This window comes from Lepisosteus platostomus, chromosome 3 (assembly GCF_059453375.1).
Source record: "Lepisosteus platostomus isolate fLepPlt1 chromosome 3, fLepPlt1.hap1, whole genome shotgun sequence".
Lineage (NCBI taxonomy): Eukaryota > Metazoa > Chordata > Actinopteri > Semionotiformes > Lepisosteidae > Lepisosteus > Lepisosteus platostomus.
The window spans coordinates 25,078,050-25,096,518 of record NC_142613.1 but is presented as its reverse complement, the minus strand read 5'-3'; the positions used below and the strand labels follow the sequence as shown (position 1 = coordinate 25,096,518).

At 40.1% G+C, this 18,469-nt stretch overlaps 1 protein-coding gene across 10 annotated transcripts in view; it reads left to right on the top strand.

Moving 5' to 3' along the window:
• The window catches only part of crim1 (cysteine rich transmembrane BMP regulator 1 (chordin-like)), a 632,333-nt gene that overhangs the window by 571,269 nt on the left and 42,595 nt on the right, over positions 1 to 18,469 (top strand). For 9 of the 10 annotated variants that reach the window (XM_088625109.1, XM_088625117.1, XM_088625112.1 and 6 more), the window contains one exon: positions 1,235 to 1,429. In XM_088625109.1, the coding sequence (XP_088481235.1) occupies positions 1,235 to 1,429 (195 nt within the window). Of the gene's footprint in view, positions 1 to 1,234; positions 1,430 to 11,324; positions 11,691 to 18,469 lie in introns of those variants that run through there. The other variant, XM_088625118.1, reaches the window with a different exon arrangement.

Below are 18,469 nucleotides of genomic sequence, written 5' to 3'. Positions count from 1 at the left end.
ACATGAGAGGTTAAGCTCCCCCTGGCGGTTTTACAAGGCGACTCCGGATAGTTAGTCACGTGACACACGTGAAATGCGTGATACCGCGTGATACTGTGACACGCCCACCGGGGTATGCCGCGAAATACCTCACCCATTTTGAATGGCTGCATCTGTAGCATACATTTATTTATGCTATAAATAAATGAGAATGAGTTCTTTGTCAAATGTGTACAATTTCTCTCTTCCTTGGAGGCAGAGATTCAGAGTGTTCAGGTGAAGTGTAATGTCAGTCAAAAGGGCCAGCTTTTCCCTTTGCTGTCAAGAAAGTTTCGTATTTCTGGGAGGAGGCTCAGAAAGAGTTCGAGTACTCTGCTGCAAGATAACCATCTCACTTTGTTGTGCATCAAATCAAATCATGTGTACTCTGTCTCATATTCCAACAGCTGACGGAACTGTCGTGATTCAGTGCTTTTGAAACAATGAAGCACAATGCAGCATACCTTCCTGTTTCCCTCCTTCTTCCTCATAATTTTCATTTGCATATAGCATAAATTTATTTTAAAATGACTTAAAAAATACAATAAAAAACTGCTAATGAAACGTGACTTACAAAATGTAATCCATTTTATGACTAATCTAAAACGTGTCACACGATGAATCAGTGGTAGAGGTTGGAATTTTATGTAAAACAATTTAATAAATGTTAAATATTTTGAGGTTATATTATTTTTTGTTTTCTTTATTTAATTCGAAAGCAATGTTACACAACCAACGAGTCTAGCATAGGCTTTCAAAGGTTTTGTGCTAGAATAAATTTTAACAGTGTCAAATAAACTCCAACTAATCATTAAAAGATTTAAGTGAAAATAATTCATTCTTATGTTCTTTCATTAAATTTTATTCTTTCATAAAACCAGAAAAAGGTTTTGTGATTCATGTAGCCAGTTCGAATCCTGCAGCCGACAGAGGAATCCTACTCCGTTGGGCCCCTGAGCAAGGCCCTTAACCCCAGCTACTCCAGGGACACTGTACAATGGCTGACCCTGTGCTCTGCCCCCAAGCTTCCCTCCCTGTCTGTGTCTCATGGAGAGCAAGCTGGGGTATGCAAAAACATGAATTCCTAATGCAAGATATTGTAAATAGCTAATAAAGTGATCTTTTCTTATCTTATCTTATAGTGCCATAATTACATTTTTCTCAATATCTGTATTGGAGCTTTTTCACAGAACCTTCTCATGTTTGTCTTTTTCAGAGGACACTACTCCGAAGAAAGCAGTTTGCCACTTCAACGGGAAGACCTATGCAGATGAGGAAAGGTGGGACATTGACAGCTGCACTCACTGCTACTGCCTGCAGGGACAAACTCTGTGCTCTACAGTTAGTTGTCCAGCCCTGCCTTGTGTTGAGCCCATGAATGTGGAGGGGAGCTGCTGTCCCATGTGTTCAGGTAAGATCCCCTAGTCTAACAAGCTCATAGTCATCCTCACACACACTCTGTGGTACTCAGGGCTGTGAGGGCTAAGTAATCCAGCAATTAAGGTAAAAGTTTTTTCCATGCCACTCAGTGTTTGACTGATATACAGATGCAGCCATTCAAAATGCACGGTACAGACACATACCGCGGGTAATTGGCTACATCCGTGACGTGCGATGACGCAAAATACCGCGGTATGTGATCGGTTGACCGACGGGCACTCGTGGTTCGTTGGTCGGTCTTAGAAAGATTTAAATGTCTTTACTGTGCCCATTTTAGTATTGAATATTTATATGGAATTTTACCACTGAAGGGAAATCTTAGTAGCTGAGCATAAAAAGAATAGGAGCATACTGTAACGCGTGTGAAGGCCATAAACGATATTCATTTTGGAACATAAACATACAGTATATGGCTGGTCTCGGTACTTTAAAGAAAAAATACACACCAGTATTCCATTTCTCCCTAAACATTTTAAGCATCGAAGTCTTTAACTAAAATGTGAAATAGCGTGTAAAAAAGTGGTAGTTTTAAGCTTTCCTGCTAATATAATATGGAATTGTGAATCTAAAATAAATAATTACGATATAATTATATTCATGTACTGCGACAGGGCTGTGTAGGGCTGTTTCACCTCTCCTCACATGACTTCCCTAGTAGCCTGCTGGTTTACGTGCCGGACTAGTAACCCACAGGTTGTGTGTTCAAATCTAGCTGGTGCTGTGACTTTTCTTTTAACAAACATTTCTTTGAAAAAATAGAATAGCAATATTATGGACAATTAATTGACTTTTTATATTTCTAAATATCACAACATGATCTAATTTAAGACATTTTTAATAACAATGAATAGTCACCTTCTTTCCTTCTGACAACTGTCCCTGCCTCTGCTTCCTGCTTCTATCGTGTGTGTGTATGTGTGTTGGATGCACATTAATTGAAGGAATGGGGCCATTACATAGTGGGTTTCTAACACTGTGTATAGTTCCATCCACACAGTACCTTTACTTCCATCCATTTTCTAATCTCTTTATCCAGTACAGAGGATTTGGAGCCTATCCCAGTAAGCAACAGACACAAGGTAGAATACACCCTGGACATAGTGCCAGTCCATCACAGGACAGACAGACACAAACACACACACACCAGGGCCAGTTTTCCCATAAACCAATTAACCTACCAGTAGGTTTGGAGTGTGAGAGAGAGTCATATCACACATGTGGAGAAAAACCATGTTACCCAGAGAGAACATGCAAACCCAACACACAGGATGGCAGGAATTGAACCTAGGACCCCAGTGCTGCAAGATAACAATGCTAACCACCTCGCCACCATTTGAAATGGATGGATATTTTAGTTATCTTTCTAGTTCAAAGGTTTGGATGCACAATTTAATTTTGAAAGCCACTGAGACATCAGGTACTACTGTTGTATTTATGAAAAAGAAACAAAACAAAAAGCATACTAACAACTGTGCCATCCTACTCCTTGGTTAATACATTTTATTATTTATAAACAGTTACAATTGTTAGCAAAATATTTTGAATTATATTTTACCCTATTTTTTCTTTAGTTTTGTATTTAACTTATTATATGATAGTCAGATTTAATGTATATTTGAACAATGAAAATATATTTTTACAAGATGCAGGGGAAAGTGCAACAACTTATTACAGTGCTAAATTCATTATTGATTACTAATAGTTTATGCTTACACCTAACTTTCTTAATTAGATGTATTTAAAACAGTGAACTAAGTGTAACATAACATTCAGAAATACAATCGAGAATAGTTTTGTGGTGTGTGTATAGATGAAACGTTTCTAAAATGTATAACAGAACAAAATTAAAGAAGATTAAAATCTGTAATCTTTCCACTTGTATGTCATTAGAAAGTACAAGTTTCTGCTTTGTCTAAGGATGGTATCAAAAAGTAGTCTTAGTGGTGAGAAAGCTGTGCTTAATGATAATTAAGGGACTTAAAAGTAAAAAGAGATGCTTCATATTGCTTGACTAATTTTAAAAACTAAGTTATAAATGCAGACGCTCTCTTGGTGCCGCGGCAGGTCTAAATATCTAAATATCTAAACATATTGCAGCGCATTCGCTCCGGGCAGAGCAGGACAGGAGTGAAAGTGGTAAGGACGGGGTTTAGGAAGGCCACGGACCAGTGCGGCTGTCCCACAGTGAAGCGGGCGTACAGCCTGGGGAGGTATTCGTTTTCCTTGTAAATAGTTCCCTGCTTCTGCACCCCTGGGTGTTACTCTCTCTCTCTTTTCTCTCTCTCTCGGGCGCGTGAGCGGTGTGCGGAAAAGAAAGCGTAGATAAAAAAGATTGGATTCTCATGTATCTGATATAAGTATCTTTTAATACAGTCTTTGTTGTGCTCTTTTCGTTTAAAATGATGGTTAGAAAGAATGTGGACCAGCGTAATACTTTGAGTTTACAGCTTGTCCAAAATCATTCATTGTTAATACTATTAGTAATATCTTCGGTAAAGGCTTTGATGCATAAAATATTTCTGCATAATTAAAATATTTATGATAAAGGTAGGTTGTGTATTTTTGTCCAACTGAGCAATCTTGCTTTCATAAAATATACCAACTTTTTAATGACTGATGATTAACATGCAGTAATTCACAGTTTAAATTTAAAAACTCAAATGCTGTACATGAGAGGTTAAGCTTTATTGGCTCCTCCTGGCGGTTTTACAAGGTGATTCCGGATACTTTCCAGCATGACGTCAAATGACGCGATACACCGCGTGATACTGCGTTTTGATGTGAAACACCCACTGCAGTATACCGCGAAATACCCCACCCATTTTGAATTGCTGCATCTGTAGGTCTATTACAATGCAGTACATCAATATTATGAAGCACTCAAACAAATCCAGCAGTACAAATGAAAACAGGCCTACCTTAATGGAGAGATGAATGGAAGTGTGTAAGCATCTGTTTGACATTCTTAATGTTGTATTTTGTAGCTTGTTGTGGCAATCTTTGTAAGACAGTCCAGGTGCTCATTGGTCAGTCTGTTTCTGTGTCTCCTTTTCACCATATTTATTGTGGAAAATGTCGATTCACATGTATATTTGCTGGAAAAAAAAGGATATTACCTTTTGCACACACTGTTTCACAGTAGGATAGTCTGCCCCAGACTATGAGACTTCATGTTCCAGAAGTGGCCAACACCTGTTTCAGAATGTAATTCATCTGTAACTCAACTACTTCACTTTTAAATGCAGCACAGTCAGCAGGGCAGAGATGTGTTAATGACTGGGTTCAGAGAGGTAATAGCCACATTGAAGGGGTTATCAATGAAATTGAAAAATTCCTTGTACTCCTTTACATCCTGGAATTTGGAATCAAGTTCTTCTCTCAGTTACTCCAACACTTCTACAAATGCACTGTGTTGAAGTACTACAGTAGTTCAGGGTTATCTGTAGTCAAAGCTCTCAGTTTTGGAAAGTGAATGAGTTCTTGTCAAATGTGTACAATTTCTCTCTTCCTTGGAGGCAGAGATTCAGAGTGTTCAGGTGAAGTGTAATGTCAGTCAAAAGGGCCAGTTTAAGAATCCACTCTGGGTTTTTCAACTCTGGCTCGCTTTTCCCTTTGCTGTCAAGAAAGTTTTGTATTTCTGGGAGGAGGCTCAGAAAGAGTTTGAGTACTGTGCTGCAAGATAACCATCTCACTTCGTTGTGCATCATCAAATCGCTGCACTCTGTCTCATATTCCAACAGCTGGTGGAACTGTCGGTGATTCAGTGCTCTTGAAACAATGAAGCACAATGTAGCATACCTTCCTGTTTCCCTCCTTCTTCCTCATCATTTTCATTTGCATGTTGATTCAATGGTTGTGCAGTACATACAGAACCGATTTCACTGGTCTGCTCATTTCTGTCATTTTTGTGTTTTTGTTTTATCACAAATCGACCCATGGTTTTCCTTGGTAGAGAACACTGCTAACTATGAAACCCCGCCAAATAAAGAGAAGCAGTATTTGCTCTCCACCATAGGGTGTTATGGAATTCGTAATATAGTTTTTATATGCTGCCACCCTCTGAATAAGAAACATGTTGTGCTGAATATATTGGCTGGTTAAAAAAAAATATTTTCACAAACTGCACTGTGTTTGTTGCAATGTTCGGTTATGGACTGTTGACGTACAGGAGCCGCCAATTAAAGTATTGCGGCTCGCCGCGCAATGAGTAACACAGGTCTAATGTGTTTATGTAATTTTACATAAATTTATTATATATGACTTTATAATAGAATAATAGAACTAGAGAATTAAAGAATAGAAGTTCTATAATAGAACTTGCCAAATATTGGACAGCCTAAAAACTTGTCATACTAAAACTGTCATACTAAGAACCAAATATTTTATATTAAAAACTAAAAATATTTAAAACTGTGTGGCATGTTTACTTCAGGTAACCAAGATTTTCTTCAAGTACATACAGGAATTTTAAACAGTGATTCATTTTTTAATCAAAAGGTATTATTGTATCTTCAGATCATAGGTCTGTGATTACTAACAGATACTGATAAAGCAATGTGATTTGCCAAGATGCACTGGTTGTGCTGAAAAGCTGACTTTCAACTTAATCCCTTTGTGAAAGCAACCCTTACATATTTTAGACAAACTAGGAAGAAGTCTGTGCTGTCAGGCCTAATTTATGATAGAAAACTGTATTTTCAAAGCAAAAAACTAATGAGTTAGTTTGTGTGCAGCTCTATTTAAAAGTGTTACTGCATCATCAGCATTTTAGTTGTCACAAGTCAGCCGATAAAGGTATAGGATCAGGTCCTCTTTTCTTTCAGTGAGCTTAAATACATTGAACTACCCCCTGTCCAGTCCTTACACTTCTTGCAATAATAATCATAGATCTTAGCTGTGATTCATAGTATCATAGTATCTAAGAGTGGTTTGTAGATACTTCTGTCTGTGCTGGTCCACTGTTTTGTGGGCAAACTGAAGTTCACATTTTTTGATAGTGCAACGAGGTTTAAATGCCTGTAGCCATTTATCACTGGTGATGTCACAGTGAGGTGACCCCTCAAACAAGAATTATTTCCTGCCTTGTATATGTCCAAGTCCCATTTCCCCAGTCTCCGTTCAGGTTACACTAAAAATCCTCTGCAGGCTGTATTACATTCCCCTCAGTTTGTATCGGCCAGCCGGGATGGTTTCTTTGTTCCATGCCTTCAGAAGTCTCTGTACACTACCTCCGTTCCAATGACCAAGTCCCCCATATTAATTAGTTCCTGAAACAATAGGTCCCTGCCTCAGTGGTCTCACACTCTGCAGCTTCCCTTGTGCTGCCTGTGTCATCTCCAGGGTCCAGTGGGAATTGGGAGCATACTCTTTTCCGTCTCAGGTGTTTTTATTCCTCCCCTTAGCCAATCCCCTCAGGGGGTGTCACGCCCTCTGCAGCCAGAGGGCACTCCTTCTCTGTCTTGTCTCTCATTTCCGGTTCTTTGCTGTCCTTCTGGTGTTTCTCTCTCGCTGGTGCTATATATTTCCGGGTCTTTCAGTCTGCCGGGGCTCAGCATTGACGTTCGGATGTCCTGAGACCTGCCTAGCAACAGGTCGCCCCACGTCCGCTACCTGAGGGCATAGGTTTCTATATAGGGTCTTTTCGCTCTCCTGTCATTCCACGGTTTGTCCTTTCCGATATCCGTGACAGGGGGTTTTCCACTGTACCTGTCAGAATTGGGTTTGCCCAGTATTTTACCAGGAGGAAGCTTGGGTTGTTTGGGTGTGGGAGTGCTGAGCTAGGTGTTATGGGCCCTTATCACTTCTTTGTTCACTCTCCGGCTCTTCCTCTTCCTCCCTTGGTCCCTTGATTTTACCACTGAAGGGAAATCTTAGTAGCTGAGCATAAAAAGAATAGGAGCATACTGTATTGCATGTGAAGGCCATAAACGATATTAATTTTGGAACATAAACATACAGTATATGGCTGGTCTCGGTACTTTAAAGAAAACATACACACCAGTATTCCATTTCTCCCTAAACATTTTAAGTATCGAAGTCTTTAACTAACGTGATACCGGAATCAACAAGCATACTTTTAGAATTTGATTAAAAGGGATAATAATATGGAGTCGCGTATCTAAAGAAATTGTACCGCAACACAAGAATTTTACACCCTGTACGATGTCTGTTGATAATGTTTATAGGGCTTTTTCAACACCCCTCATGTGATCTTGCCGGTGACGCTGTGGGTTAGGTTCCCAACTTATACATCACATGTTGGGTGTTGGAATCCAGCTGGAGCCCTGACTTTTTTTTTTAACAAACATTTCTTTGAAAAAATAAAATGTTTCCCTGGGTCAGAGATTATATAAAAATTCACTCGCACCAAACAAATTTATATTTCTAAATATCACAACATGATCGAATTTAAGTCATTTTAATAACAATGAATAGTCACCTATGCGTTACAATATAAACATTTATATTGATTTCAAATCACGTTTAAATCACCTTTATTTAAAACCCATAAATAAAGCTGATACTGTTTAGACTTTATATTATTTAAAACTGCATTGCAGCAGCACAATGCACAATGCAACGTAAATCGCTATCTTTGTCTTCTGCGTAATAATGTTCACCTCTCTGTCCAGCAAATTAACAATAGGAATAATAATTAACTTTATTGTATATGGTGCCTTAAAAGGTGGCTCCTCAAAGCCCTTTACAGGATAAAAGCAATAACAACAATACTGTTAGGCTGAGCAAACGATTTTTTATTTTTTTTAAGAAATACAAAATGAGATATAATGATGTGTTCCGGCTTAGACATTGACGAAGAGCATAACACGGGGGCGGTGTAGAGGTCGGCTCTGGCTTTCCCATCTATACCGATGCACTGCAAGCACAACCCCCCTCTCTGCGGGAGTGCTGGCTGTGACAAATTAAACCGGTTTCACAGGTATTTTCAAAGTAGAAGGGGGCGAGATTTCCAGCGAAAGACACCTCCCCCCCTCCAAAACCCAGTAAGTACAGTACTTACTAGTTAAGAAAGCTATGCTCCTCAATGAAATCGCTTTAACATGCTAATGTGTTAGTGTAACAGTCCGGGCGTGGCAAGCTTCTAATGTCTCCCGACTATGGCGAAAGGAACCCTTCTTTCATTGGAAGACAATGAACATATTCTTGCCCTAAATAATTTAATATCAAACTTGGTTTACATAAAATACATTTTTCCAAGAAAGTTTAGCCTTTGTCACTAATGAAACCACTAAATAAAGACATAAATATAAAAATCTTAAGATTTATTTAAAAATAAAAACGATTTGCAAACGCCAACAGAGAGAGTGAGTGCTTACTTTGTCAGCACCCAGACAAAAATACAATGCTTTTATTCATTCTTAATCAGATGGTGAGAGTGAAGGGGGAGCGATAAGGTTGAAGTTGAGGAAAAAGAAGTGAAAGAAGGGGAAGCTTAATTGACTAGAACAGGGGAGGGGGGTTGGTTTTGCATAAGGGGCGGGATTATGATAATTGGTAGAATTTGAGAGAGTTTGGGGGCTGTTTTTGGTTTGTATTTCGAATAATTCGTACAAGATATTGAGATTTGTTGATAATTGGAGGACAGTTTTGCTTTAATGGTTTGATATATTTGATTTTGTATTGTGGTTGTTATCTATGTTTTTGGTTGGTATTATGTTTATATGGAACAAGTAATAGGTTTATTCCATGCTGAAAAAAAGAAGAAAGAGAACACAACGTTTCGGCCGTGGAGCCTTCTTCAGGTGTGCACACCTGAAGAAGGCTCCACGGCCGAAACGTTGTGTTCTCTTTCTTCTTTTTTTCAGCATGGAATAAACCTATTACTTGTTCCTTTGCAGCCTACGCATGCTGACGCAGCTACCCACCTGAACTATTATGTTTATATGGTTGTTTTTGTTGGTTGGTTGTTATTATGGTTATTATGGTTATTGTTTCATTTTTGATTATTGGATGTAATAATCAAAAGAGAGAGAGCGAGCTCCTTCTTTTTACTTTTGTAGCCAAAGGGCCTTGCAGATCAGATTCCCTTCCCCCTACGGAAAGACAGACACATGTTTTCACAGTTTAGAAGTCGCTATTCAGACGCAGGCGAGCAGCCCCTAGATAAAACATCAACTTTATTTAAACTCCAACAAAAGTATTAATGGTGTTTAATTACCGTACTCTTATGGAACATGCCACCAGCCATCTGCATTGAACGAATAAAAATAAAAATGATTACGATTGGCACTCCGGTAGCTTTTTCACGAAACCTCCTTTTTCACTAAACTTCCAACAGAGCTGTTCAACCGGTTTTTATCTGGCACCTCTTATGTCAGCCATAAGCGATAAATATACAGTATTTAGCTGAAAAGCTTTACAACGCAAGACATTTCATTAATCTAGGAGGTTTCATGAAAAAGCACATTGTGCTGCTGTAATAGTTTAAAAAAAGTCTAAACAGTATCAGCTTATTTATGGGTTGTAATTTAAAAAAAAGTCCAAAACCGCACTCAAAATGCAATTTAGCGCTTTCTGGCAAGAGGAGACCCCCAAATTAATAATGTAACATGCTACTGTTTGTGCATGAACATAGTTACTGTATACTGTTATTTCTTTAGATACGCGATTCCATGTTGTTTTTTAATCCCTGGCGGGACCGGGAGTCCATACGAATCGAGTAATAGGTTTCATTGCGCTTTGACAGATCAATTGTTGATTTAAAGGTTGACATATTGTAACGCATACTGTACAGCCTCTATTTCTCTATAAAAATCTAAAAGATCGTTTGCGCAGCCTAAGAGGGGGGCGAATGCACTACAATAGATTAGCATACTGTAGAGGAAAACAGTATAGGCATCGTTGATATGAGGACTTTTGAAACCAAATTTCCCAAATTTAATATGTGCTTTTCTATATTTATTGTCAATTGATTGTCCATAATATTGCTATTCTAAGCAAGGAGCGCTTCACCCTGCCTGCTGCGGGAAGAGTTGGCTTATTCCTTCCCTGCCTTACCGAGGGCAGACCCTGCCAAGCCCTCGTTGACACCGGTAGACCATCACCCTGCTCCGGCCTGGTGTCCTGCCGGGCACCGAGGCAGCCGGACCCCCAGGGTGCTCACCGTGCACTTTGGGGCTGCAAGGGTGAAACACCCCTCTACCTTGCCCCAGTCCATGAGGACTGTATCCTAGGATTAGACTGGTTGCAAGAGGTGGGTGGTTGCCTTGACTTGGGCATGAGGGACAGGGTGCTGCGCCGGGGGTGGTGGGTACCCTCCAGCGGCGAGGTCAGGTGGTAGCTTGTGGTGTTGCGGTCGCTCTGTGGGGCAGTTCTCCAACCGGTGCACGGCCAGCCGGAGGCTGCAAAGCAGTGACCTCGCCGCTGGAGGGCACCTGCCACCTCCGGCGCAGCACCCCGTCCCTCACCTCCAAGGCCTCCCACAGTGCACAGAGTGCCTTACAGACTCCGGGTAGGGGCAAGCTTATCTCACTATACTGGGAGTCAGCTATGGCACGCTCGCTTCGAAACCTGCGGCTCTGGCAGGCCCAGGCGACGCCCACCGCTGCCACCTCTGCTTCCCGCTCCGATCACCCAAACACACCCCGGACACCTCCCACCCCGCCCACCGCGAGACTGATTCCTTCCCCCTGCCCCACTAACTCTTGCCGGCCCAAGTCAAGGCAACCACCCACCTGCTGCAACCAGTCCAACCCCAGGATACAGTCCTCATGGACTGGGGCAAGGTACTGTAGAAGGGGTTTTTCACCCTCGCAGCCCCAAAGTGCACAGTGAGCGGCCTGGGGGTCCGGCTGCCTTGGTGCCCGGCAGGATACTCCCGTGCAATGTGTCCCCTCTCCCCACAGCGGAGGCAGATGACCAGCCATCATCGCTCCCCCAGCATCGCCGCGCTGGGCGTCTCCTCTTCCACATCTGATTCCCTGTGCGCCCCTCCGTTGGTGCCCACTGGTCTCCTTGAATACAGCATCAGCCTGCTCAGCCAGAGCCAGGGCCTGCTCCAAGAGGACCGGCGCAGCCAGCATCACGTGGCACTGCACCTCAGTCAGGGCCAGGGCCCAGAGGAACGCCTGGAGCGCTATCTCCCGGTGGGCCTCCTCCGGGAGAGTAGGGTAACCCTGGCGGGCTAAGTAGGCCACGTCTGCGGCTGTTACCTTCACTGTTACCTGGATACCTCTTTAGTTAGAACTCACTCTTCTCCCTGCCTGTCTGGCTTCTTTTAATCCTTCTGTGTCCGGATTGCAGCCCATTTCGAGCCTACATTACATTTTAGTGTTTCATTCTGTGCAGAAGACCCTCATAACTGAAGAAGGCTTGCGTTTTCTTCTCTTTTAAGCATGTGTACAATGCTGTAATACAATTTAAAATAATTAAAAGTTTAAACAGTATCAACTAAACTCCATTAATATAAGTATCGAGTGGTATTAAATAAATACAGCTTTTTAGTATAGATTACACTTTTCTAAAATGTATTTAAAAAATAAAAACGATTACAATCTAATCTTTCCACGTTTGATCCCAAAATCCCAAGAAAAATAAATCTAAACGGGGAGAAAGCTATGCTGAAAGTTTATTAATATACTTAGAAGACAAAGATAACAATCTATGTTGCATTTGTCTGATTGTGAATCAAAAAATACATTTAATTAACTGCTCTCAGTGACAGCTGACAATCCTCCATACACTCAAGTGAAAAATTAGTAATGCCAATGTAAACATCCTATTTACAATTTGTTGATAATAGAAATGTTAAGTTCTCTAAAGCTTTGTGAGGCAGCAAAAGGGAGCAAAAGATTCGAAAACCTATATTGTAATGAGCTGCTGAGCTGAGAATGGGTTATGTTCCTGCTGTCAGAGGGGGTGGAAAGTGCCTGCGGTCATTTAATTAGTATTAGAATTCGCACTGATTCCCTTGCGAAGATAGGGACATAAGAATATTCGTGCATAGTCAAAAAATGGCATAAAGCACTTAAAATTAATATGGTTAATAAGAGTAAACTATAACATGCTGTAACAAGATCGGCTAAACTGGGATCTATCGCTTACGCCTGAAATTGGAGCTGCTCGCCTCGCAGTGAATAGCGACTAATAAGTCTGTCTTTCTGTGGGGGGAAGGGAATCTGATCTGATCTGCAAACCTCCAACAGAGCTGTTCAACCGTTTTTTGTCGGGCACCTCAAGTGTCAAGTGTAAGCAATAAATATATTTAGCTGAAAAGCTGTGCAATGCAAGACATTTCGTTACTCTAGGTTTCGCGAAAAAGCACATTGTGCTGCTGTAATACAGTTTAAAATAATTAAAAGTCTAAACAGTATCAGCTTATGTATGGGTTGTAATTTAAAAAAAGTCAAAAACCGCACTCAAAATGCAATTTAGCGCTATCTGGCAAGAGGTGACACCCAAATTAATAATGTAACATGCTACTGTTTGTGCATGAACATAGTTACTGTATACTGTTATTTCTTTAGATACACGATTCCACATTATATTCCCTATTAATCAAATTCTAAAAGTATGATTGTTGTATCGAGCGTATTCGCAGAAAAGCTTAAAACTACCACTTTTTATGCACGTTATTTCACGTTAGTTAAAGACTGTGATGTTTAAAATGTTAAGGGAGAAATGGAATACTGGTGTGTACTTTTTCTTTAAAGTACAGAGACCAGCCATATACAGTTTACATACTGTATGTTTATGTTCCAAAACTAATATCATTTATGGATTTCTCACACGTTATGGTAAAATTCCATATAAATATTCAATACTTAAACGGGTAATTTCGCAGTAATTAATTTATTTATTATATTTATTACTATATTTATTATACACGTGTAAATACATTAATTACTGTGAAAATAATTTACTTTGTACACTGTGCAGAGTGCCGTATACTCCTAGTTGCGGCACACATATACAGTAAAAAGCCTCAGGCACTGTGTTAGATGTGTTTTCGACGTTATATTCAATTCAATTCAATTCAACTTTATTGTCATTAAACTTACACAGGTGCATAGCATAATGAAAAGTGTTTCTCATTAGTCGCTCAGGTGCAGTATATAAATAGGACAGAACATAAGACAATAGACAGTTACACAATAGCAATAATAGTAACGTAATAAAGTAATCGAAAACTGTGCAAAATTCTGCAAACAGAGAAAATTTAACAGGACAAAAACAGTGCAAGGTAATTCTTGGAACAGTGCAAAAAAATAGTGTGGTTAAAAGTAGTATGGTTAATTTAAAATTAAATATTATTATGCCTGTTACAATTTTACTGGGCTATCGAGGGGACAGTACAATTTTGGCTTACATGTGTGTGTGGTGGTGTAGGAGTACAGTGGTTATGGGTACAGGAGGATGTTAGGAGAGATCATAATAAGGTGGAAGGGAGTGGGGGCGTCACCAACTTGACAGCTCTGGGGAAGAAGCTATTTTGGAGTCTAGTTGTGTGCGACTGGAGTGACCGGAACCTTCTGCCAGATGGTAGGGGAACAAACAAGTTATGACCGGGGTGAGTGGGGTCAGACATAATTTTGGTGGCTTTTTTCAGACTCCTGGTGTTGTATATTTCCTGGATGGATGGTAAGGCACTGCCGATGATGTGTTGGGCAGTTTTGACCACCCGCTGTAGTGCCTTACGGTCGGATGCGGTGCAGTTGCCGTACCAGACTGTGATGCAGCTGGTCAGTATGCTCTCCACCGTACATCTGTAGAAGTTGGTGAGGATCAGTGGGTGTAGGTGTATGTTCTTCAGCCTTCTCAGGAAGTACAGCCGCTGTTGTGCCTTCTTAATGAGACTGGAGGTGTTCAGTGTCCATGTAAGGTCCTTAGAGATGTGAACGCCTAGGAATTTGAAGTTATTCACCATCTCCACCGCAGACCCTTCTATGTAGATGGGGGAGTGAACTTTTCCTTGTCTTCTGAAGTCAACAATCAGCTCTTTGGTTTTGCTGATGTTGAGACATAGGTTGTTGGTTCGGCACCAGTCTGCGAGTTGTTTTATCTCCTCCTTGTAGGCAGTCTCATCGTTGTCAGTGATCAGGCCCACGACTGTGGTATCGTCAGCATACTTGATGGTGTTTGTGCTGAACTTAGCAGTAGTCGTGGGTGAACAGGGAGTAAAGCAGTGGGCTGAGCACACAGCCTTGAGGGGCACCGGTGTTAAGGGTGAGTGTGTTGGAGGTGAGGTTGCCAATCCTGACAGTCTGGGGTCTGCTGGTGAGGAAGTCTAGGATCCAGCTGCAGAGGGTTGTATCTAAACCTAGAGCCCTGAGTTTGGAAGAAAGTTTTATGGGTATGATGGTGTTAAATGCTGAGCTAAAGTCAATGAACAGCATTCTTGTATAGGTGTTCCTTTTATCCAGGTGGGTTAGTGTGGTATGTAAAGCTATAGAGATTGCATCCTCTGTGGAGCGGTTTGTGCGATAGGCAAACTGGAGAGGATCCAGTGTTTTTGGAATGCTGGTTTAATGTGAGGAATAAGTAGTTTTTCAAAGCACTTCATTATGATGGGGGTGAGTGCAATAGGGTGGTAGTCGTTAAGGCATGTGGGGGCTGATTTTTTCGGTACTGGCACGATGGTGGTTGTCTTGAAGCAGCTAGGTACAGTGGCCTGGGCCAAGGACATGTTGAAGATGTCGGTACAGACATCAGCTATCTGCCAGGCACATGTTCTGAGTACCAGGCCAGGGATACCATCTATATGCGTTTATTAATGTTGTCGATTTTACGGTTGCAAATCGACGTTGATTATACGTTGCGGCGACGTATATATACATCTAGCCGTATTTTCGCCACGAATATACGTATATTCGACGAATCAGTGCCCACAGCTTGGCATACAAGGGTTTTGCGGAGGGGGTCTTGCCACCTGCCTGAAAAAAACTGTAAAATGTTTGAGTGCCTATAGAGTTTCTATTTTTATTTTCTTGAGAAAAGTTGATACCATTTCCTGGAAACCCCGTCCCCCATCAGTGCACGGTGCCCGGGGAAAAATCCGTAGGGAGGTGTCTGAAATTCTGAGGGGGGTGATATTTCGGTTGAAATGGAGCTGTACGGTGCAGCTACCCAAATGAAATCTCGCAGCTATGCCATTGATTAGTGCTTCATGATAGAAGATAACGACTAGCAATCTGGTATTTGCGATGAAATTCAGTTTCAAATTTTTTGTCACTCTCGTGGTTTGTATTGCCTGGAGCGAAAAGTACCATAAGCATTCATTTTGCAGCTACATGGAGGTTCTGAATCGTTAAGAAAAAAATGTTGTAAAACCAACAGAAAGCACAGACTGCTATAACTAGTCCTAGTTATATAACAATTTTAAGTGTAATGATAAACTACTGCAAGGAATCGGTCCACCTGAGGAAACAGGATCGTAATGTTGACACTCATTAACAACACTGATACTGTATGTGTAGTTCCTGGACGGATAGCCCTCCTGCACATCAAACAGTCCGAGTGACTGTTAGTGTCATTAAGTGTTGTCTGACCATTGACAAAGTACAACTATTTTTTTAGGGCGCAAATTAAGTTAGGTAAATCTTTTTGCCCAAAACTGAAGGGGCGACACTCCTCCCTCCCCCCGTGATGCCAGGCCTGTCCCCATCCTATTCCATAATGTCATTATATATATATAATACCTATAATACCATACAACAGTGACCGATCCTTACTAACTGCATGCGTTAAAATTGCACATCAGCACATAGCAGGGGGTACATAGCCGCAATGTATTATCAATGTTAAATGTCAACCATAATATCGACAACATTAATAAACGCATAAGTTGAGAAAATATCTAACCCAGCATATTTTCCAGTTATATACCACAATGCATTGCTAGTATTCGTTGGTCACCATTTTGGACACGTTTTTCAAACGTAGAAGATTGAAGTATTTATCCTCAAATATCTCAGCAATCCTCTTTTGACGAGTAAGTATGAATAATAATAATACTATCTGAATACATACAGATCTTTCTTAATATTATTTTGATTAAAATAGTACGTGAATAAGCAAAAAATGGCACATAAAAATAGTGTGAATGGGGATGATGACACAAAATCGTGTTGCCGTTTCTCTAATTATTCTTATTCTATGTTGTACTTTCAAACTTTGGGTACTCTTTAATTAGGACAGACTTTATTGCTCAACTGCTATGATGCAAGACAAATTTTATACATTTATTTCAGCTTTGAGCTTAGTAAACATTTTTTTAGATTATACTAAAGAAGATATTAATCATCATTTATTTGGGAAGTAATATTATATAATTTTCTCCTAGCTGCGGTGCTGAAGTCCCACCCTACATCAACAGACAAAGAAATAAAGGAGCATGCAATGTGTTACTTGAAGAATGCATATGCAAGGCAGGGGGCCAGGAGATCTGAACACTGAAAATAATAGGTTTCTGGTTCTAACTGTTAGGACAATTAGACAGGGTTTGCAAATAGTGGACAAAAATTGTCTTAACTTGCATTGTAATATTTGTTTTCTTGGAAATATAGAAGTTGCACATTTTAAAATTTATATTTGAATCAAAATGTGGTTTTGAGTTAGTGTGTTAATGTAATTAGTTTGTGTTTGTCATTACTATACTGTATATTGCCATGTTACCAGAATCTGTAGCTGAAGTTTAAGACTAGTTGTGTTTTTTATGATTATTGCCCATATGTTGATTGTTGATTGATTGTATACAATGTACAATTTGAAATACATATTTTTCAGGTGTGAATGTGTATTTTCAGAATAAACCAAATCATTGGCTTGATTTACTAGTTTCTACACCTGTAAAACCTATCTTTGATGTATAATAGACCTCTATCCATATACGTATAATAGACCTCTAAAGTTATCCGTATAATAGACCTCTAACCATATACGTATAATAGTCTTCTAAAGTTATCTGTATGATAGACCTCTAACCATATACAGATGCAGCCATTCAAAATGCGCGGGCGATACCGCATTATTTTCCGGTACGCTGTACGCAGTCTACCGCAAGCTACCGGTAAATACCGCGAGTTACCGGTAAATACCGCTAGTTACCGTAAATTCTCCTATAATACGACAAGCAAAATAATAGTATCCGGAATTTCCGCAAGGTGGAGCTAATAAAGCTCAACCTCTCATGTTTGAGCTGTGGCCATCAGTCTTTAACGAAGATATTACTAATAGTATTAATAATGAATGACCTTGGACAAGCTGTAAGTGTAAACTCAAAGTATTGCCCTGGTCAACATTCTTTTTTTCATTGACCGTCTTTGTAAAAGTAACACCACAGCATTTCGCAATCACGCATTTGTTTCCAATCATGCAAAGTACAGTGATTCACCATGCCTTTCACATGCTCATAAAAGAGATTGATTTAGGAACATAAACATATTACCGTATGCAAACTGTACTGTATACAGTATGTATATGTATATTTAATGTCTTAACTTTGCCCGTTTAAGTATTGAATACTCATATCTAATTTTACCACTGAAGGGAAATCTTAGTAGCTGAGCATAAAAAGAATAGGAGCATACTGCAACGCGTGTGAAGGCCATAAACGATATTAATTTTGGAACATAAACATACAGTATATAGCTGGTCTTGGTACTTTAAAGAAAAAAATACACACCAGTATTCCATTTCTCCCTAAACATTTTAAGCTTCGAAGTCTTTAACTAACGTGATACCGGAGTCAACAAGCATACTTTTAGAATTTGATTAAAAGGGAATATAATATGGAATTGCGTATCTAAAGAATTTAATAACGGTATGATTATATTCGTGTACTGCGACAGGGCTGTGAAAGGCTGTTTCGCCTCCGTGTTCATGTGAGTTCCCCTGTAGCCTACTGGTCTAGGTGTGTGACTAACAATGCACAGGTTGTGTGTTCGAATCCAGCTGGTGCTGGACTTTTCTTTTAACAAACATTTCTTCGAAAAAATAGAATAGCGATATTATTGACAATCAATTGACTTTTATATTTCAAAATATCGCAACA